Raw genomic sequence first — 12504 nt, 5'->3', positions numbered from 1 at the left:
GTTATATATAGAGAGGATGTCGGATAATGCGGTTTCATTTGTCGGGTCCATTTGGTTGGAGAAGTATGACTGAACGTCTGTCGGACTTTTAATATCGATAAAGTATGAAGGGTACTAGTTATGTTGTACGTCGTGTGTCGGGACCACTTAGCCCGGTGCTAAATGAAGTCGTTCCCTTTCGAATATGTTATCTCCTTCATAATCAGGACGTAATACGTGGACGACTTACCGACTTATTTTACGCAATTTTATTTATGCACTTCTGTGCCACCGTACAACATGGCTGCTCCACGTTGCTCTGCTACTGAATTTTTAAATGAGCATTTTGGAGAGGATTTCGATAGTTTAAGCAATTTAGATCAACTATACAGAGAATATAAATCGAAGGAGAAGTCTTTATCATTAGCTGTAGGTGTCTTGATACTTTTCTTTCATTAAGGTTAGCTAGCTGGCTAGCTAGCTAACTTCTTTTTTTCGCACACACTCCACTCTATTGCAGTCAGGGTAAACACCTAATTAGGCGGCATGACCTAATTAGGCGAGTCGTTGTTTAGTTAGGTGACGTGATGTAGTTTAACTAGGCTACCAGTAGTCTAACTAGGCGAACGAAAACTTTCTGTTGTAAATACGTCGAAATGATTGCGTTTCGCACTACAATTTTTATGTGCATCAAATCTGTCCACTGCAGATAATTTTGACCAATTATCGTCTTATTTGCATCGCGCATTGGTAACTTATGGCTCAAACCTTGTGTTGCACTATTTGTTGTTTTAAATAATGGATTTTAGCCATTTACGCCGCAGGGAAAAAATAAATATGGCGGACGAAAACGTCACCTAAATAGGTGACACTTAACCTGATTAGGTTATATATTTCATTTTAACATAATTCTTAGTTGCGCGAACATATCGAGGCACAGGTGACAATTTTGGAATCATGGTCGCGTAGACTATCCATTCTGAACAAAGATTTTTTGCGATTTTTTCTTTGGAATGTGTGAAAAGCCATTAAATATTGTAATGTCTTAACTAGGTTACATATGGCCTGACTAGGCTACAATGAGTCGCCTAAATAGGTGGTATGCCCTAATTAGCCTACCGTCGCCTAATTAAGTGTTTACCCTGACTGTCTTACTCAGCAGTACGGTCAAACCTGTATGAGGACTTATGTAGGTGGTCGTCTCATAAAACACCTCTAGGATAGCCAGTCGCCAACGTGGCTGTCTAAGACTGGAATAGCAAACTCCAAACTAACAAAGTAAATATAAATGAAATATATACACTCATTCATAGTGCCATGTTTTTCCTGCGTGGGCAGAAATGGAGGTAACCTGTCTGCTTGGTTTGTTTACATTGTTACCTCCATTTCTGCCAGTACATCAGGCATTACGTAATCACTTAGTACGCGCGCAGATACATCTTGATGAAGTTATGTATATTGATAAGGTATCCCTTTTATTAATATCAGGGCTGATTCAAACTCTATTATACATATGCACACATTGGTGTAAACTGGATGTTCAATCCAATGGAGGACTGGCACACAACTGCTAATCCTGAAGACTTTCTTTGAAGGTAGTTAGGGTACCCTTTGTAATCCATGGCTGATGTTGTTGTTATGAGGTATATACAATAGTGTTTTTTTTTAATGGATTAAAATCATCAAGGATGCTATCAATAGTGTCATAGCATGTTGAGAGAGAGATTGCGATCATTATAATGGATTCCCAGGGTATGGCCCGAATTGATGTTGTTAAAAATTTTCCAATCTCTATATATATACATTGCTGGACTAGGAATAGAAAGTGACTTAACAATAAAACTGTTTTGATTTGAGAATTTGGTGAGAAAAACTTTGTTCATAGAGATACAGTCCAGTCCAGATGTACAGTCCCGATTGCGTGTTGCAACAAATTCTCTTTGGCTTACATAAAAATGTATATGTTGCTGTAGTGGCTCTTTATAACTTTGAATTTATATAGTTAATTTCTCACCGACGAGGAAACCCTTTGCTATTTACATCTGAGACTAAATTAAGCCAATCGCATTTAATTTTATTGTTTTGTAAGTAACCAAAAGTAAAAACATGCACAGCAGGGAAATCTTGGATCCAGTGAGAATGGTGTGCACCCGAATTTTGAGAGAGTTCCCTAGTTACTTCAAAATGGGTTGTCATAAATTATAAGTAGCTTTCAAGTCTATCGTGTAGCTATCAGCATTTCGCCATTTTGAAAGTTTAAAGGAGCATTTTAGCACTAAATTTCAGCACTAAATTTTGTTTCTATGACGCTTTATGTTCTTAAGGGTCCGTTACACGTAGCAAAGTTTGCAATAGCAAATAACATACAAGTACTTCTGCAAGTACTTGTACAAGCAGTTGTCTATCAAAGTCTGATGTACCAATTTCGCATGTCGGATAAAACCATTTCCCTTTTCGTACCTATAGTTGCCAGGGCGATTTATCGAGTTCTTAAGAAAGATTGTTTACGTTTGCCGCAAACGGAGGAAGAGTGGAAAGCGCTTTCAGACAAAATAAACTTGAAGTGGCAGTTTCCCAATTGCATAGGAGCTCTTGATGGAAAACATATTCCTATTAAGTTACCGCCGAACACTGGATCTACATTTTACAGCTATAAAGGATTCTATAGTATAGTTCTATTGGCACTTGTCGATAGTGAATACAAATTTATCTACGTAGACGCTGGATGCCAAGGCCGTATTAGCGATGGTGGAGTTTTAAGAAATATAGAGTTATATCATTTATTGAGCAATGATAGGTTAGCCCTTCCACCTCCGAAGCAACTTCCACTGAGTGAAGATCCAGCGTGGGATCAGCTTGATTTGCCAGAAATACCTTACGTTATCGTTGGGGATGACGCATTCGCATTATCAAAAAATTTAATGAAGCCTTTTTCCAAAAACACGCTTTGTGATGCCGAGCGAATTTTCAATTACTGGCTTTCAAGGTTTCGAAGAATAAGTGAAAACGCTTTTGGTATTTTATCCGCTAGATTTAGAATCATCAACAGCACAATTAACCTTTCTCCGAGTAAAACCATGAGCCTCGTTATGGCCATCGTAGCGCTACACAATATGCTGATGACGAAGTCTAAAGACTCGTACGCACCAGTTGGTCTTGTCGACCAAGAAGATTTACTGACAAATCGAATCGTTCCTGGTCAATGGAGGGGAATGGCTGATGTCTCAAATGACTTACAAACTTGCGCACAGAGAAAAGCTAGTTCAAATGCAAAAGAAATACGTGATGTCTTTAAAGATTATTTCATGGGCTCAGGTCAAGTATCTTGGCAATGGAATATGCTTGTATAATTGTCTTAAATCTTTACAGAAAACAATACGGGTAGCTAGCTACACAAGTTTGTATAAATACAACAAAACCGTTTTTTATATAAAGTCTATACCATAAGTGAAAGTTAATTGTTGTTGTAATTACTGTTGTAAACCTGGGAACCGTAGTAGTTGAAACGCGATGGAAGTGAGATATCGGAATCTCCTGAGTTACTAGGTGATAATTCTGGGCTGATAGCATTTGTTGTTCTCCCAGTTTGAATTCTCTCAGGACCGCGGAAAGTACCAGTTTGGTGGCCTCCATTGTAGTTGAAGGGTGACGAAGTTGAAGGAACGGTCGTCAGTTGTCCATTCTGAAACCTTGCGTCAAACAGAAGCTGTTGTATTTGAAGTTTACACTTTTCTCGGGTGTACATATTTTCTATATCAACCAAATTCTTCGAAATCATTCTACCAAACAATTGTTCTTGGGTTTGGCTTTCATTAGGACTCAGGTTTAGGTTTGCTACTGCTGAAGACGTCTGACGAGGCTCATCCAATCGCTCTAACGCTTTTAACATAACTCTGTATGCAACAGATACATCTTGATCTTTTTTGACATTAGATGACTTTTTTTGTTTATGGTTGAGCGCCGGCGTAGGAGTTTCATCATCACCATTCGGATCTTCGTCCACATTAATGTTAGATTCTGTGGCGCGAGGAGTAATATAATCAGATAAGAAGCTATCCATCTCCCCATAAAAAGGCCATTGGGGAGTGAAAACCTCATCCGAACCTGCTCCACTTTTCTTTGAAGCTTGGACTTTCTGTTTTAATTGACCGTAATACGATCTCAAACCGACCATTTTCTTTTGTATGTCTTTGACTGTCATTGCTAATTCGTTTGAAATCAACTCCAGCGCTATATTCCTTCTTCTTGCATTATGATACTCTGCGTGGTTTGAGTTAAAAAGGCACTCGTGTAGTTGCCACTCTGCAATTAGTTGTCCCACCATATTATCTGTGCAACTATCAACTTTCTTTTTTTTTATTTATCGCCTCCATCTTCAACGAAATATTTTCATACACGCCACAAAACTATTCACACCACACTTTAATTTTATATTTTCATCAATTCGATATCCTTTCGGCTCATTTATAATAAAAACAACAATGAAAACAAAAGCTAAAAATCATTGATTGGTTAACATTCCGAACTTGATCGCAACCTATTGTTTATATGCTATAGCAAACGTCGATTTTTTTAAATCATTTTAAAAAAATCAGAACTTGCACAAGTTCTTGTACAAGCCCATGCGCAATGCTGTTACACCAGCTGTTACACATAATATTGTATTGCACAAGTACTTGTATGTTATTTGCTATTGCAAATTTTGCTACGTGTAACGGACCCTTTATATGAAAAATATTATATTAAAAAATAACGTGTATCAAGGATATGCGTCTTAGTTAAAATGCACAAAAATAAACAAAATAATGAATTATTACAGATTGTCTGTAACAACGATGTACGGAAGATTCGTTCTCATGTTTTTATAATTTTATTATCCATTCTCATCTTACCAATAATCATAGTGTGCATAATGAAACAAGCGGCAGTAATAAGTAGGCACTAGCTTTGAATTACAGGTGAATAACTCGTAAACATGATACCTGCTATATTGTTCTATTACCAGAAGCAAATCATTTCAATATTCTCAATGTGATTGCAAAGATATAAATAGATTAGAATAACATTTAGCACAAAAGAAAAATTTATCTCCAGAATCGTGTTTTAGAGAGATTGAGGAGATCTTTGTAACGCAGACAACTGAATTTCATTTGTTATTTTTAGACTTAAAAATCATTTTTCACAAGTGACGTTGGTTTGTTTGTTTGTTCGTTCAGAAGCAAAAGAGTTCGCTTGAAAGTTACGACTTCGTCATAAGGCAATTGAGGTTCTCCCTCGTTCTGGCTATCATATATAGCTTGCGTTGGTGCGCACTTTCCTGCAGTTGAGTTGAATATAACGCGAATCAGTTTAGACTCGTTTGGCTCTTCGGAGTGTCAGGTCCCTGTGGCATGGTTCCAAATGGGACTGCTGATTCGATCGTAAATCAACAAAACGCCAGGGCTTAAAGTGTTAGCATGTAATCTCAATGCCAGTTTCAACTCACTATTGAACATAGAAAACTAACGAAAGAAGAAAATAACACTGTAAAAACAGTGTTTTTCAATAAATCCAACACCAACATAAAAGCATATTGGCCGCAAGTGCATTCTCTGCCAGTTTCACGTCTAATTATATTGTTTGCCTTTCGAGCACGCTAGCGAGTACTGTGTGAGTACAGTAGCAAAAATGTGCGAGTATTTTTGACGTAGTCGTACGCGCATTATACTCGTTGCATACTTGTGGAATACCCACTGAGAAATTACTCGTACCCGTAGTTTAATACTCGTGTATAGTTACTCGCAATCGGTACTGTAAGCGTACACGTACGCTCAAGTTTCACAACTTTTTCTCGGAGGCGGTAGTTGTTTGTCTTTTGTTCTTATTAATTATCTTGCGAGTCTTGTAAGTCATTAACTTGCGCGTAATAAGGAAAAGATTCTTGAAGAAAAAATAGCTTATTATAACTGCGCACTATTGTTAAATAGTGTTAACATAACTATTCCCAATAGCATAATTGCAAATGTTATCAACTCTATCAATGTGACACAAAGAGCCATTGTTTAATAGTTTTATAAAATAAAAGTTTTGCGTGGAAGCTAAATAAACTAGCGAGAAGGCCTTGTTGGTTGCACGGATTAAATAAAGCTTTTAAGCAATAGAAATAATTATGTTTTAACAAAGATTGAAACTTTAATTTTGATAGAAAAGCTTTTTTAGGACTCGTTTTAAAAATTTAAGATTGAAAAGCGGCGATAGAAATGTTTTTTTAGATCGCATTTTAAAAGTTTAAAAACGAAAAACGGCAATGAAAATGTTTTTTTAGATCGCATTTTAAAAGTTTAAAAACGAATAGCGACGATAGAAATGTTTTTTTAGATCGCATTTTAAAAGTTTAAAAACGAATAGCGGCGATAGAAATGTTCTTTTAGATCGCATTTTAAAAGTATAAAAACGAAAAACGGCTATAGAAAAGCTTTTTTAAATCGCATTTTAAAAGTTTAAAAACGAAAAACAGCAATAGAAATGTTTTTTTAGATCGATTTTTAGAAGTTTAAAAACGAAAAACGGCGATAGAAATGTTTTTTTAGATTGCATTTTAAAAGTTTAAAAACGAAGAACCGCTATAGAAAAGCTTTTTCGATCCCATTTTTTAAAGTTTAAAAACGAACAACGGCGATAGAAATGTTTTTGCGAAGATGTTTCTTCTTCTCTTTTAAACCTCCTTGCTTATTTTTTTTTAAAATATTTAAATCATTGGATTTGTTATTTTTTAAAAGAGCTTGTGTTTTTTATATATGGTTTATAGTTTTTTTTATAATATGAATTATTATTATTATTATTATTATATATCGAGATTAAAATCGCGTTACTATAATTAGTTTCGTTGTTAAAAAAAATGGCCTTCGCGTTTAATTTTTTCTCGCGCAGAGTATTGTTTATAAACAATGTTTCTTGCTATGCTTTTGTTTTTAACACGAAGCAATTATTTTCGCGCAGTTTGAAAGGAACTCGCTATCTCATTTTTTTTGAATGAAAGCAATTATTTTTGCAAGTTGAGAATACGCATACGCTTACATCTGGACTGGACTGTAACTTCCATATAAGGAAAAAGCTTTCCAATCTGGAAATTTTATAGTTAAACAATAGGTTACAGTGATCACATTAAAAAAATTGAGCTAAGGTAATTTCAGTAGCCATTCAGGATTTGTGGAGTGAGTTAAACTTTAAATTCTACATTTGTGGCAAAATAAAAGTTGTGAAAAATAAGAGATGTGTAATCACCTAACTTTTTCGCCTATGTTTTTAATTGTTTAAGTACTTGGCCTTCAAAAATTCAATCTGGGCCCCATTAACATGATTTTGTTCATTAAGTTTATGACCCCCTACCCCTACCTTTTGACGGAGCTCCCCAAAAACACTGAAATGACTCCCTGGTTTACATAATACTCTTCCTAACTTCATAGGAGTGTTCACCATTTTGAAACCTTTCAAAATGTTCTGGGAGCTAATTATAATGCTCTGACATCTGACATTTTAAAGAAAAAGGGAAAAAAAATTTATTTTGTGGCAACCAGAAAATAAATATTGATTTCTAAATCCTAAAATCTACTAAGGTAACTACTATAATAACAAATAAATAACTATATTTCACAACTAAGTATACATATATCTTCCTGGCAACGTTTTTACAGAATTTTCATGGCTGTATGGGGTGAAAATAAGTCATCAAAAACAAGATCTTTGCCTCGAGATAACCAAGAATATTTTACGTACTATTATAGTAACAGCATTTTTTAACCTTTGTCATGACTAACAACAATATTTTTTTCATGTTTTGAGTCCCTTTTCCACACCATAAAAGACAAGCATGCGCATTGCCATCCAAAACAGAAGAAAAACAATAATGGCGAGCGAAGCAGTGGACAAGAAGTTTAAATGGACTTCAGAACTTGTGGAGCAGCTAATAAATTCAGTAAGGGAATTTAATATTTGACATTTAATAATAAGGACTTAATGCTGATAAACCTAAGCAGTATGAGGAAATTCGCGTAATGATGGCTCGAAAGAATATAGAGGATGTTGATCTTTTTGGCCCAGAAGCAACATTATAGCTGCCATAAAAATCGAAAAAAGACGAATTAAAAAAGGGGTATAATCGTGTTATGGAGAAGATTAAAAAAATTAGGCAAGGATTTTCAAGTGCCATATTAAGTGGTTCTAAAAGTGGATCTGGAAAATTAATAGTGGAGTATTGCGATGAACTTGTTAGTATTTATGGTGGTTCAGCTTCCACACAGCCATTACGCTTTGGTTGTCAATCTGTAAATGTGACAAATTTTGGTTTTAGTACAGATTCTCCCCATGACGAGAATGAGACAATATCAACTGGGGGTATGTCTACCTCCTCAAACACTGAGGATGTCAATGATGAGAATTTGGAAAGTGAAGTTATGCAAACTCCAGTTTTGTAATAAAGGAAAGCAAAAGAGACCTCATGCAAAGGACCTTTTCCAACTAATTGACGACAAAAGGCAACATCTGGAAAAAGGTTTTTCTGCCAGACAACGGGATTAGTTGTTATTAAAAGAAAGTAGAGAAGATGCAATCTAATAAAATGTTTGCAGGAGCAATATGTGCAATGAGTACCTCTTTCATTGAAGTAGCCAAAAATATGAGAAGATCAGTTGAGGCTTTATCAAACTCTCCAAGGAGACAAACTTCACATAATATGGTTTACCCACACCTTACTTTTCCAAGTCAATCTAATAGTAATAACAATGTCCCCAATAAGGCAAATAGCCAAAGCACACAATCCAGTACCACATACTTGGATTTTTTAAATTTCTAGACATTACAAACTTAACCATTGAATGTTTTGCCGTGTATATTTATTAACATAAAGTTTTTGTTTTGTTTTTACATCATTAAAGCACCACATTAGTTAAGGTAAAGTAGTGAACTACTAATATATATTATATACGTATATAAAGTCCCAAATTTTGTTAAATGTGTTTTGTTTTACGAATAGAGTTTTCTTTGACTTGCTAAATGTGTTTTGTTTTACGAATAGAGTTTTCTTTGACTTGTAAGATATTACTGCGTACTGGAATTTATAATATATATATATATATATATATATATATATATATATATATATATATATATATATATATATATATATATATATATATATATATATATATATATATATATATATATATATATATATATATATATATATATATATATATATATATATATATATATATATATATATATATATATATATATATATATATATATATATATATATATATATATATATATATATCCGGCAGGTTTTGATTGATATATTCAGTCAATAATGATCTTATCTCGTGTCCTTCAGAAGTATTGCCTGAGTATATTGGGTATATATATATATTTATATGGAATGTTTTTGTTTAAGCTTTCATCATTCTTATGTTTTTCAATGTTAGCTGTGACTAGCTCTTCATCTATAACTGTGCTGTCATCCAGATAGAACCAGTTTCATTTAGAAAATGTATAACGACAGCAACTTTCTTTTCTAATGATAAAGCTTGGTGGTTAGGTGTATTGGATTCAGGTGTGAGAAAGGGTCTTAATTCATCGCAAAGTTTATTAAAATCTTCCTTACTCATACAAAAATTTTTTTCCCAAACAAATGGGTTGTTATAAAGCTGGTATGTATTGATCCACCACTGGTCGGTTCTCCCTGGCCTATACCATACAGATCTTCGTTTTGTGTATTTCCCTGTTGGTGTTTCAAACGTTTTAAGAGTTTCCTTCGTTTTGTTAAAAAATATGTCAATATGTTCTGTATTAGGAGATTTCTTCGAAGCAATGACAAATACAGAACACCTTGGATTTGGAATAACGAACTATTGTCGACCAAAATGCTTAATGATAATTTTGACTTAATTTCGCTTATTTGTTTACATCTTGCATCCGCCATTTTTAAAAAATTACGAGCATTTTTTTCCAACCCGGCAGCAGTGTAGGTCTTGACCTGGGTTGACTTTTCCCATATAATATGAAATTTTTTCACCCAGGTTGACCCGCCAACCGGGCCTACACCAAGCCAACTCGCCTCATATAATCAGGCTCTAGAAAAGTTAAATTTGTCTGCAGCGATAGAAATGTTTTTTAAGATCGCATTTTAAAAGTTTAAAAACGAAAAGCGGTGATAGAAATGTTTAAGATCGCATTTTAAAAGTTTATAAACGAAAAGCGGCGATAGAAATGTTTTTTACGTCGCATTTTGATTCACGGGCGATTATAATCTATTATATAGCTAGCTTTATGACAACAAATTAAAACATCATCATCATCATCATTCTCGCCGTAACGTCCGTTTTCCATGCTAGCATGGGTTGGATGGGGTATATTAATGACCCTCTTCCAATCTGATCCAGACTGTGTTACATCTAAACTCAACTTCCTCTGTATCAAGTCTGTCCTTATAACCTCCTGCCAGGAGGTTAAAACAATAACCTTCAAATTATTACTTTATTTTTTTCCCGTCGGTTTTTATTTAATTGATAAACTAATACAGTCTTTATTGTTTTACAATAGAAGTTATCTATCGTGGACGCCACAGTGTAATTTTTAATTTTTGTTTGTGTAGTCCACGAAACATGATCGTGAGGTCCACGATTGTTAAAAAAATACGCATCGTGGGCTATCGTGGTTCGTGCAATGAAATGAATGCAATGAAATAAGCACGAACCACGATGTTAACAAACCTTTTCACAGTACTGTACTTTGTGTACACTGACCCATGACCATCACAATAAAGAAAAAATATATCCCATTGTTTTTTAATTTAGCCACCCTTTCGGCAAATGTGTAAAAATACTCAATTATAAATAATTCAGCACTCACATATCCCATTGTTTTTTAATTTAGCCACCCTTTCGGCAAATGTGTAAAAATACTCAATTATTAATAATTCAGCACTCACATAAGACATAAACAAAATTGACTGAGCCAGTCAGTCTGATCGTTAAAATAACACTCATCATGAACTTTTATTCAGCAGCCGTGTCAAGCGGAGTTATTTTTTATTTCAATTTTGCAATAACTGCCTCAATACTTCATGGTTTTCTTCATCTTCTACTGTCTCGCTACGGTCTAAAAAACGATTCTTTGTTTTCAGATGGTTCATGTAAGGTATTTAAGTGGTATTTTACACTTGATAACGACTGTTCTATTAGTCCATTTAATACATAATCATTCATTATTCAGTTGCTTTGATAATTCTTTTTCTTCCATTCTCACTACTGGTTCTTTAATTAAGTACTCTTCTATCTTTAATGATCTGTAAACTAATACTTTCTCAATTCACGTTGACTAAACAAATAACTAAGCATTTACATATAGTGTATATAAAAATGAACCGAAACCTAACCACTGCAAACTTTCCTCCCATCATAATAGATCATTGAAATGATTAAGATTATTTGAATAGTCAATAGAACTCGAAACGGAAATATTTCATCACATTTTTTTGTATAAAAGCTACTTCACACACAAATGTAAATGTACTCTTAACTCTTTAGCACTTTATTTTTACTTCGTGTCAGTATTGGTTTTTTCTGATTTAGCATAAAGTTTGCTAAAATATGAGGTGTCACAGACTACTTTTTTATAAAAATTTAACATTGCCCTTTGACCCATAATGGTCGAAATTTGACCATAAACCAAAAAAGGTTAGTAATTTTTTTTTTAATCACTTGGACCATTATTCAGTCAAACTCAAATTCAAAACCTCTGTACAACGAATTTTATATGAGACTGCTCTCAGCTCCTGTAGTACATTCAAAAATGCACATATTTTTTAAGGCATAGAAAGTTGCTTGGCCAGAAGATAACATGGAGGCTGTAGAAGATCTAGTTATATTTTATAGATGAACTTTGGGACAGCCATTCATTTGTTTTGAGCTTTCCTAACATATTATTCAGTTAATAGTTATTTAAGTGGCTTAGATATTTCTTTAACATGGCTTCATAACTGTACTTAGGCAGTTATGAAGTCATGTTATCATACATTACCCAATTGTTATTTTAATCTTTTACAATGTTTACACACTGAGCAACAAACCACTGCTTTGCTATTGCATCTCTATGTAAATATGTGATTACAATCTCAAAAATAAATACTTTTCGACTTTCTTCCAATAGATTGACCAAAGTGAGAAGCAAACCAGTGAAGATCTTACTGTAGTAACAAAGATATGTGATTGTATGATAAAAGACATCAAAGAAACCTGTTCAAAGATTACTGAAACGTTAAATAATTTCAAGCTGCACAAAGAAGAAACTAGCAATATGGAAAACTATCTTAAAACCGCAAAAATTGATATCCATGCGTTAAAACACAGACAAATTTACCTGTTATTTAATGCAAAAATAAAAAGCTTTAGGTACATCAACACTTTATAAACTTTAAAGCAGTTTTTTTCTACATTGAGGTAGCAATGAATTTAACGCACTTTCAAAGTGTACTATTTGTGGGGTTAA

General features: G+C 34.0%; 1 protein-coding gene across 2 annotated transcripts in view; it reads left to right on the top strand.

The window, feature by feature from the left end:
• The first annotated feature begins 244 nt into the window (after nucleotides 1-244).
• The window catches only part of LOC130662732 (RAD50-interacting protein 1-like), a 49305-nt gene continuing 37045 nt past the window's right edge, over nucleotides 245-12504 (top strand). The window contains exons 1-2 of one of the 2 annotated variants that reach the window (XR_008989087.1): nucleotides 245-408; nucleotides 12166-12407. Coding sequence is in view for 1 of the 2 variants with exons in the window: in XM_057461650.1 (XP_057317633.1) it covers nucleotides 280-408; nucleotides 12166-12407 (371 nt within the window). In the remaining variant the exon portion in view is untranslated. The remainder of the gene's footprint in view (nucleotides 409-12165; nucleotides 12408-12504) is intronic. The other variant, XM_057461650.1, reaches the window with a different exon arrangement.

Source organism: Hydractinia symbiolongicarpus, chromosome 10, assembly GCF_029227915.1.
Source record: "Hydractinia symbiolongicarpus strain clone_291-10 chromosome 10, HSymV2.1, whole genome shotgun sequence".
Classification (NCBI taxonomy): domain Eukaryota; kingdom Metazoa; phylum Cnidaria; class Hydrozoa; order Anthoathecata; family Hydractiniidae; genus Hydractinia; species Hydractinia symbiolongicarpus.
The sequence above is the reverse complement of the archived record's forward strand: the minus strand, read 5'-3'. Positions and strand labels throughout refer to the sequence as shown.